Here is a 19,464-nt window from a genome sequence, read left to right as displayed (position 1 = left end):
TGTTTTTTATTTGCCGTTGAAAGTATGCACACAGGTGCATCCAAGGTTACTTTGCCACTGAACTTGCAGCATGGCAAATGAATTGAAAAAAACAACAAAAAACTTGCAATTGTTTGTGTGTGGGGGTTTGTGTGAAGATGTCAGTATTAAAACTCAGCTAAAAATTTCACAATTCAAACCTTCTTGACGAATCAAGTTAAAGTTACTCGCTTATAAGTAGTCATTTCAATTACTAAATATGAAATAAACAAGATGCATCTTTGTTATAACTGGTGAGCTTCCACCTTTCTTATGAAACTGCTATTAAAAGTGAGTGCCGTTTTAGGCATATGAAACATTTTCTAGTAGCTCTTGATGCATCTAGTGTTAGGTGGCTGAATAAATAATATAAATAATATCTTCACATAGGTGAGTCCTATTTAGTGATGTTGAATGTGACTAAAAGAATTACAACTAAAACACTAGCCTTTCAACTTAAAGTTTTAACTATTTTTAAAAATACTAAAAGTGATTGAGCAAAATTAACTTCAAAATTAATTTCTGGCAAAATAAAAAACTATGTATACAACATAGTTTTTATCTAGTTGCTAGATTCAATGCAATTACATTTATCTGAAAAATAGGAGAAACAGCAAAGCAATTCAAGGCATTATTGAAGTAATGAAGTATGTTGAGTGGTGGTGTAATTTACACAGTATGTTTACACTTACTATTAAAGTGCAAAGGTTTATGTGTGTCATTACACTTTTCTTTACAGTATAGCTATTGTTGGATATTTCGATTTGAATGCAAAAAGGGAATGCAGTGAGCGTACACTTCACAACTTGCTGGCCGACAAGTCTTAAAATAATTCAAATTTATAAATTTGGCAACATTGCATCAGAGCGTTCAATGTAACAGGATCCTCAACTAGTTGAAAAATGCTCTGCTGAGAGATATTCATTGCCGCACATTCCATGAAGTTAAAACTATAAACTAATAATATTATACGTAATCAAATGGAAATTAATTAATGTTGGAGAAAGTTTTGATTTTATTAGGTCGAATTGAAATCAGATATATTTGTCTCTCACATCCAAGAGGGTCATGCCACCCACCGCCCCTTGAACTATGAAATATTTTAATATAAACCCATAAAAACCTATGAAACTAACGGTGACAATTTTTCAGATGTTGTAAACATTTACATTTTTTTTGTCCTTGCATAAATGAATGAGTTATTTGTGGGGAGAGGTAGGTTCCAGACGTCTACAATCGGCAAAATTTGGTAATTTTAGTTTTGTAACCATTGATGCAAGGCTACCAGACATCCTGATTTAGTTGGGGCAGTCCATTCTTTCCAATCCCTATCCAGATTATTTTAGAACTGCAGTCGTGATGTGAAAATGTTCATTTTTTTGTTCACTCCCATTCAGACATGTTTTTCATTATAACAAACATTGCTAATACGTATCATTTAATTTATAAATATATTATCTTCTAAACATAGAATTATCATGGATATTCAGTGCTGCTGCTATAAGAGAATTAAAGGAAATTTGATTTTTCTTTTTTCCCCATTACTTTGAACCATAATGTAATACTGTAATAAAATATTTCTTGGCATAGAAATATGTCAAGTTCTTGTACCGAAATCTTGATATTTTTATTCACCATAAATATGTGGTTCTAATAATTATTAATTGGCAATTTGTTGTTCGCTTGAGGATTTGGAACATTATTCATTGAAGGAATGGACAACACTGATATTATGAATTTGAAATGATTAACCTCTCCCTTTACTTACAGCAACACAATACCTAAATTAATTTATGTTAATATAATCAATATTTTAGGTGGAGGAGCACAAACGAAGTCCTGCAGCATCCCGTTTAAGTATATGTATTTACGATAATTAATTACTTTTATATGCTAATGACACGTAGCATATCTGATGGAAACAAAATGTTCCTGCTTAAATCCTAATGATCCCCCAAACTGAGCAGAAGTATGTATATGTTATAGTATTACAAAACTTCCTACTCCCTAATCCCAAGAGACGTGGAATTTGAACTTTTAATCTCCTGTTTTTGACGAGAAAATTGGAATAATGATAGCAACGTCTGATTTAACAGCTCTAATATTCTTGCAAATCAACTTTCACCTAATCTCTCAAGAAAATTTACTCTTTGTGTTCCAATTTGACATTGATATCCTCCAGCTGGAATAGAAAGAAACTGGTCTTGTGCCTCGAACCTCATATAAATTTCTTCGACTTCAATTCAAGCAAGCAGAATCATAAAAAAAATTCTAACAAAATGTATTCAATTTATGATTTCCGTGTGATTGCGTTTATATTTCTGACTTCATGGAATGTGCGAGAATGAAAAATCTTCTTTCTAGTTGAGGGATCTGTTTCAATGTTTGCTACTCTCAGATAGTGCTGAAGTGCTACATTGCCGAATTTACTAATTCCTAATTCTACTTTCGAGATGGTCAACTAACAAGTTGAAAAGTGTACATATGAAATGTAATGTGCAGATTTTAGAACTATGTAACGTACATAATACATGCATAAAATATACATATAAAAACCTATCATACTACTGTAAGTCTACTTTTGTGTTCATTAGTATATAAAATAGAAATTAAGCTCAGGAAGAAAACAACAAAACAAGGGTTCAAACCTGATTTTCACTTGGCAAATACTTGTCGTTTTCCTTTAGTCTCAACTCCCCAAACACATCTCCTTACCACAGAATTCAAAGTTTCTGTTGCCTTAAAGCATGCCAATAGAGCTCTGTTTCATATTCCATAACATCAGATACACATCTAAGTATACACACATGGAAATATGTACTCATACATAATAAAATGTTTTAAAAAAATCATTACAGAGAATCCCACACATGTTATAAAGTGACTTAACTTGGAAGCATTAGAAATTATATTATACACAAACCTCTATTTTGATAAATTATAAATACTGATATTTTTACTGTTCTCTCTTTTCTCCACTGTGTCTTGTATATTTAACATACACATGTAATATAAAAGTTAATGTTTATTTTACAAGCCTAACCATAATCTGCACACACAAGGGCCAATCACAATGTAAAATATGCAACTTGCTAGCATTCATTTTTTTTTTAAATAGTGCTTCCACCTGCACCTTTTCATTCAGTCATTTCTTTCAATGCATTGAGCCACATCAAATTAATTTCTTGCAAAAGGTAATTTAACCACACAAACTTTATGAAACTAACTTGTTACTAGAGTCGTTTTCACGTTCAGAAGACACAATGGGCTCTTATGGGCAATGCTTTTCTTATGGGAAATACGAGCGCGCTGTTGTCAAATTTCTGGATTTACAAATTTAGCTAAAGTAAAATCGGTACCTGCAGTTTTGCAGGAAATTTTGTAGAGAATACGATGGTGAACACAAAAAACTGGTAACTTGCTTACATAATTTTAGATAAATTAAAAACGCAAATTTTCCGTGAAAACACAATTTTTACATTGTTTTCATTCCTAAATTAAAAACGCAAATTTTCCGTGAAAACACAATTTTTACATTGTTTTCATTCCTAACGTTGAAACATGCCGTAAAATTGAAGCTTTCATTATGAAAAAAATTGACACTGTTTTTTAATTGTCATTGGTGACGGTGGTACTCAGAATTTATCAATACTTTAAAGCATATTTGCATTAAAAAATATTCAAATAAAGTATGTGGAGATTTTTTATATTCGTGCAGTAGAAAATGTCGTCGCTGGCCATTTCTTGTTCTGTAATTCCAAGTAAAAACTTCCAGCGACAAAGTTGTGGAGAAAATAATGAAATTATTTTTTATAACCACTCAAAGGTTCCCCGAAATATTTCTTCCATGCATTTGGAGTTTCTTTTTAACCCGAACCACGCGCGAAGTAAGGAGACGTTGTCTGGCCATCTTGAGCCGACTCACCGCAGCATTCCGGCTAATCACCACCAAGTTTTCCATTCAGTAAAAATATGAACTTCATGCTGTTTGTTATAATAGAATTGAAATTACTTAAATTTAATAATTGACAATTATTTCCAATGCTGTTGTTGTAATCAACATTAGTGCTGTCGCAAATACACAGGTTGTTTTCGTTTACATTACTGTCGACATTAATACTGAAATGTAGATCACCGTTCAGTTTCCAAGGTACACATAAATTCATAGACACCATATTAACCCTTGAAAGGCTTTCCAACACGTGACAAAATATGGGGCTTCAAGATAGAAATATGACATGCCTTGCTTGAGTTATTCACGTCTTATCAGTTCACGTGGGCCATAACTCATTTGTTTGTTTGGGTTGCAACTTAATCTAACCCATGTGCCAGGTTCCCCTTACTTGAGTGAGAGATCTGCTTTGGTCTGTTTAGACTTTTTCCCTCTCCCGAAAAAGTGTTTTCAGTTGTGTGAGCTCTCAGTTATTTTTACTTTTTTAAGTGATTTCTGAAGTGTCATATTCGTGCATTACACTCACGTGTGTAGTGATCCCAATGGATCATAGTAAAAAGGGTAACTGTAACGTTCACAGTATAATATTAATGTTAATAATTACATATAATTATCATTATATATACAAAATATGTAACACCTTCATTGTGAAGGAAGGTCATCATTTCCCGCCGACATGAGCTAGCGCTGTATTGGCAACACTGTGCAGTTTCTCCATAAGCGCCGTTGTCTCTTCTGAACGTGAAAACGACTCTAGCATACTACACATTAATATGGAGTTGTTATAATGATACTGTTACTTTAAACTACTTCTGCTAACATAGTTACATTTAAGCAAGGTTCTTCTACACAACTGAGTCTGGAGGATATCCCCATACCACTTCAATGCTCATTAGACATTCTAAACTAAATGAAAAATACCATAAGAGTACGATCTTCTGTAGAAAAATAAATTTCAAAATCTACTTAAACTTACCACTGACAAACATTTTACAATACATATAAAGACAACTGAACCTATTTACTCTTGACAACACATTATATACAAGGATCATTTCAAATAAAAGTGATTACATATTCATAACTATTTACAGTACTGTGGAGGACAAAGTTACTTCACGTACGTCTTTAAGCTTTCCTGGCGATGAATGATCAAAAGGTTCTCTCAGTCTATCAACCAAGTGAGTTGTGGAAAGGATTCCAAGCTTTCGAGAGCTAACGTCCCTCTCATCTTCAGGGTAGAAGTGTTCTACCCTGAAGAGCGATCCTTTAGCTTACGATACAATTATAGACGCAACGACTCATGTCCAGACTATAGGGGAGGAGGTGCTCTAGCACTTCCCAACCCCATTGCAAGGTAATATCAGTGCTATTTTTTGGACTCTGGTCAAATTGTGAGGCACCCATCTGTTTTCCCACTTCATGCATTTTCAATTCACTTGTGAGGATCCTGAACACCAATGTAGGAGAAATATTAATTTCATTCGCTAATTCCTCACATCCACTGACAATCTGACCTCAGAAGTGCCTATACTTTGCTGACATGTGCTTCATCAATGGCACTAACAGGAAACTAGATCCGTTGTGCCAATTGGTACTGGAACAGCCTTTACGAAACACTGACCACCACCGAATGGAAGTGCCTCATCAGAAGTTGAACAAGATCTTACAGCATTTCCTCCATGTACAATTTCAATTTTGATAAAGGCAATTTGTTCTTTTCATAAGAACGTTGCTTTAAGAGTGCTGCCACCACATGTCAATCTGCAGAACTACATGCCACATGTAGAGGCAGGAATAAAGCCATTATATGAATCCACAATTCATTGTTGCTACCCGTGACAAATAGTGGACATATTGTTGAATAATCACTTTTCTTTTATATGTTCCTTGTACTATAAAGAATATAGAATGACAATTTGCAAAAGCTTCATTTACATTTGACAACTTTTAACTATTCTAAGTATTTAGAAAAAAAAATTAACACACTTTAATATTAGCATTGTCTGGTCCAGTAACACATATACAAAAAAATTACTAAGATTACTTCCACTTCCTTCTCTTGTAAAATATTTTCTGCTCTATAATTTGCTTTCTTGAATACAATCTCATTCTAATAAACTAAAAATGTTTAGAACAATCTTACCTTACATTTCCCTCCTTTACTACCAACATGTACATAAAAAGCATTAATAAATGAATCAACTCGAACCAATGGTTCAAGTCACTGAAAACTGCCTATCAACTGGTGATCTTAACTTAAACTATTATACGAGGGTGAGAGATCCAACACAACAGTGAACTTCTTGATGTATGAGGCTTTCACTGTAAACTCTCTAGATTTCAAGCACTTTCTTCTTCGGGAAATCCAAATGCAATAAAAAAAAAACAACAGAACTTACTATTTTGCAGAGTCTGTTAATTGGTACTCTCTTCTTCGGTCATAACACTCCTGAATCCCATCATCTTTCCAGAGATCTTTGATTGCTTCCACATACGGACTCTCAAACGTTGTTACAGTTTCAAAATCCACACTTCGAATTAACTCTGCCTTTTCCTGCAATTAAAATGCATTATTAGAATGTTATGTAATATTAATACCACATATAAATATGCTGGATACAAAGTAACAAGATCTCATATTTGTATGAGCTACTAATGGTTAATACTGTAACGACCTGGACATTACACTGTAGTTGTAATGTTGAGTTTGTTCTTTTTTTATATTTTGTTAACAGTTTTGAGTGTGACATGTGACTAGAGTTAGAAGGATACTTAGAGACCAACTCCTACGTGTTAACCTGGCAATGAAATTTACAAAACTATAAATTTATCTACAGTCTCACAATATCTATAGCAGCAGAATAATGGAGTCTGAAGAAATCTGGAATAATAAAACAATGCGGCTCTTGAAGTTTGTAAATTGTTGTGCGTACACAAAGAATAAACCTCTTATTAAGGTCAAACAAGAAAGTTTAGATTCCAACGACTGGTGATTGTCACAGTGTCTTCTGCTCACAACACAAGGAGCACAGGGTAAATACCTCGACAGCCTTGAAGGTACATAACAAGACATACATGCCATTCTGTCCGAGATATTAAAATAAAATAATAAAAGAGAGAGAAATAATATGCATTCTATGATACAGCAGATCTTCAAAAGTATAGCTTTGGCAGGTGTACTGGTTCTCAGAGTTTCATGACGTGTACTACAGAGTTCATCACATCTCTAGTCAAATAACTCCACATTCAGTCACATAATTATCAATAAACACGGAAAAACTGAAGGTGAGTCGCACCATTTCCACTCGGTCACACTTAACTAAATGAAGGAGGTGGCAAAGTACTGTGATACTGATTATATCAGAAGTATTGGTATTGGAAAGTTTGTTAACAGTTGATACTTTTCTGGAGTGTAGAAATCTCACAGGGTCCTCAAATATACCACATGACACTTTCCCCGGATCTAAATATCCTGGAAATTATGCAAAGTTAAGTTCTTATTCCGTTGGCAATAGTATTGTGAGGAGAAATGAATTTTGTGATTGAATAATTATCTCATGTGAAATTATGAAACTTTTACAGCAAAACTTTGGTAGACTGATATGGTAATATTACAATTAAAAACTGTTAATATTCCCCTATCATGATAAAAACTGTTATTAAATAAAATTTATCAATAGTGTGAACCACTGTGGTTTAGTATGAGTATGAGTATCAATGGTATACAATTTTAATGCTAGTGGATTCCTTCCAGGAACTAGGGATTGAACTTGTTTTCACATCTTCCATCTACTTCAATTAACTTGAGAAGATATCAATTTGCAATGATAAGAACACATGGCAAACAATTATTATTCTTTGCAAATTGCAGATTAACATTCACCAGGCCCAGGTTAAATTTGTCTTTTTTTTTGCTTTGTGGCTTGTGTGGGGGGGGGGGGGGGCAAACAGTTTATTAACAAACCTTTTCGTTTCTCAATTGTTTTCTGCACTGCTTCTGTCATGCATTTTTCTTATTCTCTTCAATTGTTTTCTCCACTCTTTCTAGCATAAATTGTGCTTGTTGACTACCATAATGTCATGCATATGTCTTTGCATGTCCAGTGTTAAACGCTAACTAATATTAAACCATGAAATCCAATAATTACCACTGAATGCTAATCTCAGTAGTGGAGTGGTTATCACAGCACACAACAACACCAAGAGACCCCAGGTTCCAATCCCAGCCAGGGCAGGAATAAGACGAAATTGAGCCTGATGCTTGAAATCTTCGGTGAACAATAAACACAAAGACGTTATAGTTACGTCACAGTGCAAAGAATAATAGTAACTGTATAATAAGTAATGCTGTGTCTAGGCGTCCGAAATTGGGGCTCCAAATTTCATTCTAAGATATATTTTCAGTTTTATATAGCAAAAGAAAAATGTCCAGCTTTCAGAAAATTCTCGTCTGTTTTCATCTTGGCCTATTTCAGGAATAGGCCTAATGCTGCAGCATCAATAACACCCACCTTAATCCGGCCTTCACCACAGCCTGGGCAGGGGTGTTCTATGTGAGCATCTTTCATCAATTTCATCACATCATCAGCCATCGTCATCTTCGCAATTATCCAAAAGTGGCAGGAAAGAGAATTAAATAACCCCAATCAACCAATCAATTACCACTGAATCTGTGTAGTGGTGAACAGGATACTTACTATATTCGAAGAGTCTGCATAGTCAATTTTCAAGAGGTCCATAGCCCTGATCATGCTTTGCATGGCCATAAAAATATTTTGGTAAACTAACTTAATAAAGCCTCGTTTATCTTCGTCAGAGTAACCTGCCCCATGGATGATCCTCATCTGTTTGATGAATGTTGACTTCCCTGATTCTCCAGTACCTGTGGAAGAGAGATTCCCATTTTAATAAATGCAACCACTGAACTATATTTACGTACATTTATATTTAACGTTAATGTGGCAAAATATATATGTATTTCATAAAAATTTTGGCTCTTGAGAAAGGGAAAAAATCTGAGGTACCAGGCTGATATATTAGATCAAATTTTCAGAAGATTGATGTATATGTTTTCTAGATCAAATTTTCAGAAGATTGCTGTATATGTTTTCTATTGTACACTCCTGTTCACTTAAAAAGGCACACTTTATAAGGTTGAACAGTTGAAGAATGTGCCACTACATTTGAACGGGAGTGTACACATAAGTAATGGCAACCAATTTTTCTCACGAGAATGCGGGACCAGCACAAAAATCCGAAATATACAAGGGGGCAGTGTGTGGTACTATGGAATATATAAACAATGCATATGATTTGTAGCAGGTGTACAGTAGGGAAGCAAGCAAAACATCCTTACAGATAGCATCCTGCCACATGTGTTTACAAGTCAGAAAGCATATATTAGCATTACAGGAAACAAAAAAAGGACACTATTCCCCACATTCCATCATTTTCTCACTGAATAATTGCTATTTTGATATACAAATGCTGTTCACATTGTGGCATGGCTGTTGACTCAACAACAATGAATTACCAGTGCCCTGTGTACGATAACAGTTCATCACACTGCCATCGACTGGGGTGTGTACATACTATGGGTATCATGTTCTCATGTCATATTGTGGTGCCACCGTTTAACTTTGAGAAAAATATATTTGCCATGACTTATGCCGCAGCCCTCGTATTTACACTACACAATTGTTGAATAGAAGCATGTGGGAATATTCACACAGAGCTGCCACACGGTACAGAGAAAGGTCATTAACTTATTATTTTAAGCATTTACTTGGATTAACAGCAACAACATGAATGATGAAATACATGAGAAAAGCACATGCATCACCAATGTCTTACCGAGATTCACAAACCTCAAAGTTAGGCTGGACTCTTGGCTTTTATCGAAATTCAAATTTAATAGGCTTACATAGCCATGAAAGTATTGTGAATATCTAGGCAACAGTGAAAGCAAACCACAAAAAGATTCACATAAATGCTCTAGAAAGAGTTATAATCACATGTACTTTTTAAGATTTTGGAATATCATAGTGGTTTTTCAAAAGGAGTGGGATTCATAAAAGGCTTCACGGACATTGGCCAAAGGTTTAGAGGAGCCTTTACCAAAAACAAGACAACAATACTGATGCATGGCTGCATGGAATCAGTACATTTTGACAAATATGATTAAAAAAAAGGTAAAGTGCTCCCCTGTGCTTAGCACCATGCCATGAAGGCGTATAGGGGGTGTGGGGGTAACGCCCCACACTTTCTTGATCCGGTCGTGAGTGGGGGTGATGTGATCAGCATCATGCCTCTGACCGCCTTTACCCCACAGGGTTTCCCCCAGGTAACCATGTTATTCGACGCTGGGTGGGCACCGGGGCCGCTTCCATCGTTAGAAAAGTTCCCGGATTTGAACCTGCCGGGGATCGAACCCGGGACCTTTAGCATGGTAGTCAGACGCGTTACCGACTGAGCCACCGCAGCCACACTGACAAATATGATAATATTTGAAAAAAGGTATTTTACAGGTCGTCCTTGTCGCAAAATTTTGATATTTTGATTCTGTTTCCGGAACAATCCTCTGAGTTTTCACAGGAGTTGAAAACATTGAAAATGACTCAGCAGGAAGAGTAAATGTTTAGAACTTTAAAATAGGAGATTTAGGATTGACAGCACACTTTCCTGCCTTTTGCAACCTTTCTTCTACTTTACTCACTATTTTAACCAATTCTCTGGTCCAAATTTAATGTTTTAAACTGTTGGAAACTCTCCAGGAAAATCTGACTGTAATGTTGAAATTTTTTGGAAGGAAAGTTACGTGAACCTCAAGATAGTGTTACATGAAACGTAAGTTATCCACTTTAATGTTCTTTGTAGGTGATATCAAAGGGTAGGAAATTCATTTCTCTACCACACTGCTACATAATGATGCAAAATGAAGCTATATTGTTTCCTTGCCTACATTATCCTCGAAGTAAGGCAAAATTACTAGTTCATTTATTTACCTTGTGGCAAAATATGGGACGAAAACATTCTTATTTAAAAGTACATCAACTTCAGTAAATTCCATGCATGCATGGGACCATTTTTGGCAAACTTTCATTTTTGTACACTTGACATTTAACACAATAATATTTCATTAGAAGTAGACAATAAATGTGTACATGTTGACTCATAATTGATTTTTAACAGTTGCACACTTCATTATAGATATATAAACCATAAATATTACTTTGGGCAATTTTGTTTAAAATAAATTATTTTGGTATGTGATTTTACAGGACACTTTTGTCCATATTGCTTGATTAGATTTAAGGAAATAGTTTTCAAAATGTTCACCTGAAACAGTCATCTTTCTTATAGCTTACATTATTGAAACATTTATGATACATTGGAACGTGCATGGTTACCATACTTAAAATTAACATTTAAACACACATACTGTAACTACTGTATAAAGCACTACACATCAGCCTCATAACTATAGATATTTATACCTGTTTTTCCAAAGTGTCCTATTGAGAAACATGTCTACATACATTATAAGCTTTTACGAATATTTCTGTTTGTCATATATTTATTTCAGATTCGTAATTTTAGATACCTCCACGACTATAAGAAAGTGTAGCTTCAGGTAACATTAATTTGAAGGTTTTCAACTCTACAAATTATCCATATTAGGTTTATTGGAGGAAACAAAAATGAACAGTTAGTACTCAGTTCTTAGTTGTGTCAGCATATTCAACCAAGGATTGTGAGCTATTTTCCCTTTCAATTTGTAGAATGAAGAACCTGAAGAGAATGTCCACATGAAAAATGCCTATAATGATCTCCTCAATGGAAAGGTCTTATACACCTTTTCTTCACTGAGTGTCTTTGAGTTGGCATGGACATGTTCCAGTAAGGGATGTGACCTTTTGCTGCCCCAAACACTGAAGTCGTCTGTTCAAACAAACACACGAGAATGTTCTACACCTGTGTAAGTAGTCATCTTCATCACAACTACCAATAAATGCTCCAGAGGACAAGTGGTGCTAACAATGGCAATATTGTGTACCAACACCTCCGTATGCATCAAATGTACAGTCAACAGCAAAAAAAAAAATGGAACACACACATCCTGAAATTCACCCTTCCCTGCAGTGTGTGCATTGCCTAAATATACGGTGATGATTGGATTTTCAGTGGCAATTTCTAGTTAGGCAACACACACAACACACTGCAAGGAAGCGAGTATTTTTCAATGTGTCCCATTTTTATTGCCGGAGACTGTACCTCAAACTTCAAGTGTTTTGCTACATTCTAACAATTCATGGTGTTTTGTACATACTCTGAATAGTCTATATTCTTTATAATTTGTAAAGTCCTTTTTCATACACCCAGTATACGAGGGCTGCTGGAAAAGTATATGCAATCAATATTAAAAAAAATGAAATTCTGGGAATGGCTTTATTGTTTTTCAAAGTATTCACCCTTAAGATCGATACACTTTTGCATACGTTCAAACCAATTTTGAAAGCATTTTCTCCATTCTGAAGCTGATACCTCAGAAATTACTGTTCGGAAATCGTCAACAACTGCTTCAGGTGACACAAATCGCTTACCACGCATCTTATATTTCATGTGTGGGAACAAAAAGAAGTCATTAGGTGATAAATCAGGTGAGTACGGACAATGAGTCACTAATTCGACATTTTTATTGGACAAAAATCAACAGTTTGGTGGGTTGAGTGTAAACTGGCGTTGTCGTAGTGAAGAATAATGCGACGATTTGGGTTTGTTTTACGCAATTCATTGATGACCTCTGGCAAACAAATTGTTGTATACCACTCAAGACTTTACAGTCCTTCAATCTTCTAAAGCAATTGTTGCCACATGTCTGGTATAACCGAAGAAACAAGTAATCAATAGCTTGGCAGCACTCCTCGAACGAACAACTTTTATTGGTTTCAGCTGACTTTGAAACACCCAAAACAGTGGATTGCTGTTTATTTTCGGGTTCGTATGAATAGATCCAAGTTTCGTCCCCAGTAACGATGTAGTACACCAAAATTGACTTGCCTCGGTTGAATTTTTTGAGCATTTCTTCACACCAATTTACACGAGCCTGTTTTTGAACTTCGGTCAAGTTGTGTGGGACCCAACGGCTTGAAAGTTTCCATATGTTCAGATGACCAGGCAAAATCGTATGTTTTGCTTTCATGTCAATGTTCAAAAATGCCTGAATCTCAGGGTATGTCACATGCCGATCTCTCTCAATCATTTCACGCACAGCATCAACATTCATCCAACAGACGTAGGTGAACAACCTTCACGAAATTCATCACTGAGAAATGTGAGACCATGCTGGAATTTGGAAAACCAATTGTACACAGTCCTATTGAATGGTGCTTCATCCCCAAAAGCCAAATGAAGTTGCTCGATGCATTGTTTAGGTGTGAAAACTACATTTGAAATCATAGAAAATCATTTCCCGAAAGTGTTCATGAGAAATTTCCATTTCTCACACGAAACTACTTCAAACTGCTGTGAAAAATAAACGAATAGGCTTAAACAATCAAAAATAATTTAAACATAAAAAAGGTCTATTCTTCCGATTTTTTATAATAGCAGAACACCAGCGTCACTGTTGGTGGTAGTTAGCAGAAACTTTTCTAGCAACCCTCGTATCTTCAGTTTTTGTGGAAAAATAGTTATGACTCTTGTAGTTCACCATATAAAGGGTTAAAATGCAAAAGTTTGGACCCACTAACTTCTTGATATCTGCATATTGGAGGTGCTGTGATCTGCACCGTGCTCCGGCTGCATGGGAATGTGAAAATTCTTATTTATCATATTTTTCAAACATCATGTCCAGGTTAATAATCAACTTGAAAAATTGATTCCACTTGCAACATGGGGAGAAATGTATACTCTCTGGTATAGCCAGGTTTCGATTTAGTAGAAGTGCCCATTATGACGATATTGAAATAAATGCACACTGGTGTGAAACTATCGCTCTTCGCCTTAAGAACAAGGATATGTCCAGAGTCCACCTTCATAAAATGAGAAACTTTTAATTTGCAGTTCCACAAAAAAATATTTGCAAGTTTTTAAATATCATTTCAAGTTCTGTAATCTAAAAAAAAAAATCGTATAGTTTAAATGCTATGACAAGTGTAATGAAAGCACATGAAACTAGAGACAATCACCTTTTGTGCAAATGGGAGGAAAAATCGCGACCAGATTTCTGGCGATTTCCTTTGAGACATTTATCAAAGTTCTCTTAAGATTATCCTTTTTGTTCTGCCTCCTCTTGATCTATTGGCCTGGACAACGTGTACCGTTTATAACAGGTTTTACTGTATTTTCGTATCCATCTTCGAAACCGCAGCCTGCTCAAAGCCCGTCACAGCATACTGAAAGCCCCCCTCCCCCCAGTCGACCAACGAGTTCACTGGGTACGTTTAAGACCAGCTGTTTGCAGACGTGTTTTATGATCAATGATGAGGAGAGCGTTTAAATAAATCTGCAAATCCAGCTTAAGGAAGCTGCTAAATCTCATCGAAACACGGGCGATATTTCAACGTTATTGGGTGCAAAAACGGGGGGGGGGACAGTTTACATTCTCTTAGTAGACAAGGCTTAGCATTAAGAGGACACCGTGCGGGGCAAAGTGGCAAAAATTGGGGGGGGGGGGGCAACTGTCCCCCAATCGCCGCCATTGTCGCGCCAGTCAATATTTTTTTTGCTGTTATTATTGGAATGATCACAGTACGATAATAGCTTCTGGTTAGAACATCGCGTCACGACGTCAGACGTCCCAGGTTCGAATCCCGGCCTGGGCATGGGTGTTTGTGAGAGATCACCCATCAATTCCATCATATCATCACTCATCTCCATCTTCGCGACTTACCAAAGGCGAAAGGCGAAGTGAAATAAACCACACTAATACTATGTCGTTCCATGATTAGGAAAGGAGGAATAAAAAAGAAAAATGATAGCGACGGCATAGAATAGTAAGAAAGTTGTCAAAACAGCATGTTCGTTCACTTTGTCTTCCACAATGACAACCAAGAATCGAAGAACACCAACAAGCCGAGGGAGGCTCACAGTCTCTCCTCAATGGGTATTATTCCGTGGAGTAAAGGCGCCGCAGAGTGGTGCCGATCACATCACTGTAACCGAGATCGAGAATGCGTACCTCCAAGCCCCCACCTTCCCTTGGTTGCACGATGCGATGTACAGGAGGAGGGGGGTCACTTTTCAACGAACATCAACATCATTTAATCCCTAAAAACGTAAGATGTAGAATAAAGAACAAAAACAGCTGCGAACAATTTAGGTGTGTAAGGTCACTCATCTCCATCTTCGCGACTTACCAAAGGCGAAAGGCGAAGTGAAATAAACCACACTAATACTATGTCGTTCCATGATTAGGAAAGGAGGAATAAAAAAGAAAAATGATAGCGACGGCATAGAATAGTAAGAAAGTTGTCAAAACAGCATGTTCGTTCACTTTGTCTTCCACAATGACAACCAAGAATCGAAGAACACCAACAAGCCGAGGGAGGCTCACAGTCTCTCCTCAATGGGTATTATTCCGTGGAGTAAAGGCGCCGCAGAGTGGTGCCGATCACATCACTGTAACCGAGATCGAGAATGCGTACCTCCAAGCCCCCACCTTCCCTTGGTTGCACGATGCGATGTACAGGAGGAGGGGGGTCACTTTTCAACGAACATCAACATCATTTAATCCCTAAAAACGTAAGATGTAGAATAAAGAACAAAAACAGCTGCGAACAATTTAGGTGTGTAAGGTCATTTTAGGGGGGTATTAGGTTAATTTAGTTTAAAAACTACCATAACTTGAGATTGACTGAAAAATTCGCGGAGATTGGGAGCGTACTTTCAACTACCGTCGCTTTTCTGCTACTTTTGGCTAATCGCGACGATAAGGATGAGTACAGAGTACATGACATTGATGAAGGGACACTCACAAATAACACCTATGTCCAGGTCGGAATTTGAACACGATAACTAGGGTGTCACTGCTTCAGAAGATATTCTTTGTTACGTTATCTGTCAATTTCACGATTCATCCTCAAAATCGCGATTAGCCTAGAGAGGTAGAAAAGTGACGTAAAAATAACCAGGCATGAAATTCGGCTTGTTCCACATCAAGTGCAAATAACCGAAGTGGTGGCGCATCCATAGCAATCAAGAGTAAACCGCCAAGGCACTTCAAGTGACAGCGGAATATGATGATGACGATGATAAAGCGGCAGATACCAACTCCACGGTTGTACATACCGGAAAACCAACCTCCCTCCATTCCATTCCCAATTAAACAACCAAACTCGACTCGAAATGTAATGCGTTACAGGCTCGCAGGACGCATGTCGCACGCGGGAAAAGGGGCCCGAACATTTGAACGCGCAAATTTTTAGTTCGGGAAGCGAAATCCATGTGCGTGCAGCCAGGCTATTGGTTCCTTTGCCCTCGTGAGCCAAATGCCGTCTGTCGGCGCAGACTTGCTATCGATCCGAACTCACTTTCAATATTTCCAACTCCTGAGAAACATCTCATAAACGGGGGAGAAAACCGGCTTCTTATACCACGGGGGTGGAATACCGCTGGCTGCCGACATATAAATACCTTCCTGCAACATCAACTCTCGACACAGTTCTCACATTTACTGCACAGCGTGGCGTGCCTAGAATTTTCGAAAAGGAGGAAGGGAGGTACGAAAATACTATTTTAGTAGTCAGTCCTCATTTTGCCATCTTTTCCTGCCATTGATGTTCAAAAGGGGTAATGACCTCTACCCCTTGGAGACGCCACTGCTGCACAGATCTGAAATAATATATCGCCCTCTCCCAAAACAAATTTTAAAAAGAAATGTCCCATTGCGTTTTATGTGTATTTTTTGTCCTAATACATTTACTAATCTTAATATTACACTTCAAATCTTAACCTCTCTCTCATAATAGAACCGTGTGTTATTTTACTTTTTCACATCGATTTTCTGCTCCTTGAGTTTAATCTCGATTACAATCAATGGTATTACATGAAACCGATGAAGAGTCACATGCCTAAATCGGGATTCGAACCCGGAACATGCGGTGAAGAAAGCTGTAGTCGACCACACAGAGGTAAGGGGGTGCTTGTCCACCCCCACCCCCATTTTCAGGTGTATTAAATTTTTCAAGTTAACTTTGGTTAAACTCCTAGGACCTGAGGAACAAAATAATAGAGAGGAGTAACATTTGTGATTTCGCGGTCACTTATTTATCAAAAAGTGCATCAAATATTTAATGTTGCGTATCAAGGGGTTTTGTCAATTGTCTTGTAATAACAACAATGCATAGAAAATGAGAGGGTAATATTACTTCAATCAGGAAGTAGACATTATTTCATTTACAAGTGGAAATATCGGGCTGAACAGCTGAAACATTTTTCCTATTTTTGATTCTACATATACAGAGCATTCCCTGACATTCGCTACGAGACTCGGCGGCAAGCGGCCCGGTGTCAGCGCTTGTCTTTCCCGGTGAACGGATCCGCGACAGTCGGTAGAGTCGGCTATTAAAATTACAGTTTTCATATTGTGTACTAACCTTGACTACAGAAGGTGTTGAAAATGATGTCCCTCTGCTGCAACAGAGTCCTGGCATCTCCGAAGGAAATCTGCATTTACACGTGCAAGTTCGTCTACTGTAATTCTCCAGATTTCTCGTACAATACTATCTTTTAATTCACGGATGGTGTGCGGATTGTCTTTGTATACTTTATTTCCCCCATTTTTCTTTCCATTGGAAATTTCGTTGCAAAACGTCGTCGCACTTCTCCACAATTCCTCTTTCCGAAGTAACACTCGACAAGATAAATCCTTTGTTGTAATGTAAACTTTTGTTGTGCCATATTAAGCCACAATCTTCAACACACGGACACAACACAACTTCCGAGGGAGGATTATACTGGCGTCAGTCTGCAACGTCAACAGAAAGGGAAAGAGAGCGAAGGCAGGGAGAGCGAAAAAAACAGAACTGTAGCGTGCGACTGTCGCGGACCCGTTCACCGGGAAAGACAATCTCTGATGCCGGGCCGCATGCCGCCGAGTCTCGTAGCGAATGTCAGGGAATGCTCTGTACTAAACTATTTCTATGCTTGGCTTTTAAGATCAAGGAGGGCAGAAAACTATTGAAATTTCTCGATTTCATAATAACAGATGTTATATTAAGTAGTTTTGCATTATAAACAATCTCTAATATCAATTTTAAAAAAAAAACTACAAAAAGATTACCGCTGGAGTGAATCCAGTCAATCGCCGCACACATTTTAAATGCTAAATACACATCTATTTCCCCCGAACCTTAGAAGCACGTTGTTACACTTCCTAGAAAGAAAACAATCTTGGGCCAAAAGTCTCGGTGCACCTTCCCCTCCAGTTCAACTCGGGCCATAAGGAAGCCTGCTCCACTCCAGCCCTCTCCTCGACGCGCGAGTACACTGCACAGGAGACGCGGTTCTGCGCAGGCTCTTTTGCCTGTGGTTCAACTATTTATTTATTTATTGAAATTCCAGTACAGCAGAAGACATTTTGAACCGGAAGGAAACAATAGTAAAAACAGTAAACTAATGCTAAAATAAGAACACACTAAAAAAAAGACAAAAAATACCAAGATAAACAGAGATCAGTTTCACAATCGCATTACTTACGCACAATTTTTCCTAAGTTGTTGATAAAAGATGATTATGGACTGAATATATGTATATACTTCGTTTCAGATGTCGTTAACTGATTAGGAAGCCTATGGAATAAGAAACGTTGAACGAGAGACGCTAAATGTTATTTTACGCAGATTGTCCGCCACTTTTGGCTGGTGGATGAAGACGAATGAACAACTCTCATAAAGAAACCCATGCCTCTGCCAGGACTCGAATTCGGAACCTTGGAGAGATCGTAAGTTAGTCACCGAGACGGCTTGGAGGTGTTTAAGTCAAAGAGAGAAAGCTGTACTATAAGTCATTGAGAGAGCCGACCTATGTAGCGTTATGAGAGGTTCGAACCCTGAATTTCCTAGATTGCTAGGAGATTGCTTGTAATTGAAAGATCATAGCCAAGTTATTGTAACCTGAAACGCAAGAACGATGGGATGTTCCAGGAGGGAGTTGTTACTGCCACTTACTTGTTAGTTACATGGCAATCGCCCTCACGCACCCTTACGATTCAGCAGAAATTCTTTCCATTAATGCAAGCAGATTCGTTGAAGCAAAAAAAAATTAAAAGTTCCGAGAATCGAGCAATTTGCATTTTAATAAAAAGATTTCGAGACATATTTACCAAAATAGTGTTCCTGGAAAAGGGCTGTTTTCTAGAATATTATGCCCATGAAAAGGAAAGTACCCTGTAGCACGAATTGATTACTGAAAGCGCCCCACCCCCGTATGACCAAACACCCGTATGCTGGCTGCTCTTTGGTCTTCACTCTACTTCGTGGGTCTCAGTC

The 19,464-nt window shown here is 37.3% G+C and overlaps 1 protein-coding gene across 7 annotated transcripts in view; it reads right to left on the bottom strand.

The window, feature by feature from the left end:
* The window catches only part of Galphaq (G protein alpha q subunit), an 88,428-nt gene that overhangs the window by 20,194 nt on the left and 48,770 nt on the right, over positions 1-19,464 (bottom strand). For all 7 annotated transcript variants that reach the window (XM_083128784.1, XM_083128800.1, XM_083128789.1 and 4 more), the window contains 2 exons: positions 8,671-8,855; positions 6,373-6,527 (listed from right to left, as the gene is read on the bottom strand). In XM_083128784.1, coding sequence (XP_082984910.1) covers positions 6,373-6,527; positions 8,671-8,855 — 340 coding nt within the window. The remainder of the gene's footprint in view (positions 1-6,372; positions 6,528-8,670; positions 8,856-19,464) is intronic.

This window comes from Lepisma saccharinum, chromosome 1, assembly GCF_977018435.1.
Source record: "Lepisma saccharinum chromosome 1, izLepSacc3.1, whole genome shotgun sequence".
Lineage (NCBI taxonomy): Eukaryota > Metazoa > Arthropoda > Insecta > Zygentoma > Lepismatidae > Lepisma > Lepisma saccharinum.
The sequence above is the reverse complement of the archived record's forward strand: the minus strand, read 5'-3'. Positions and strand labels throughout refer to the sequence as shown.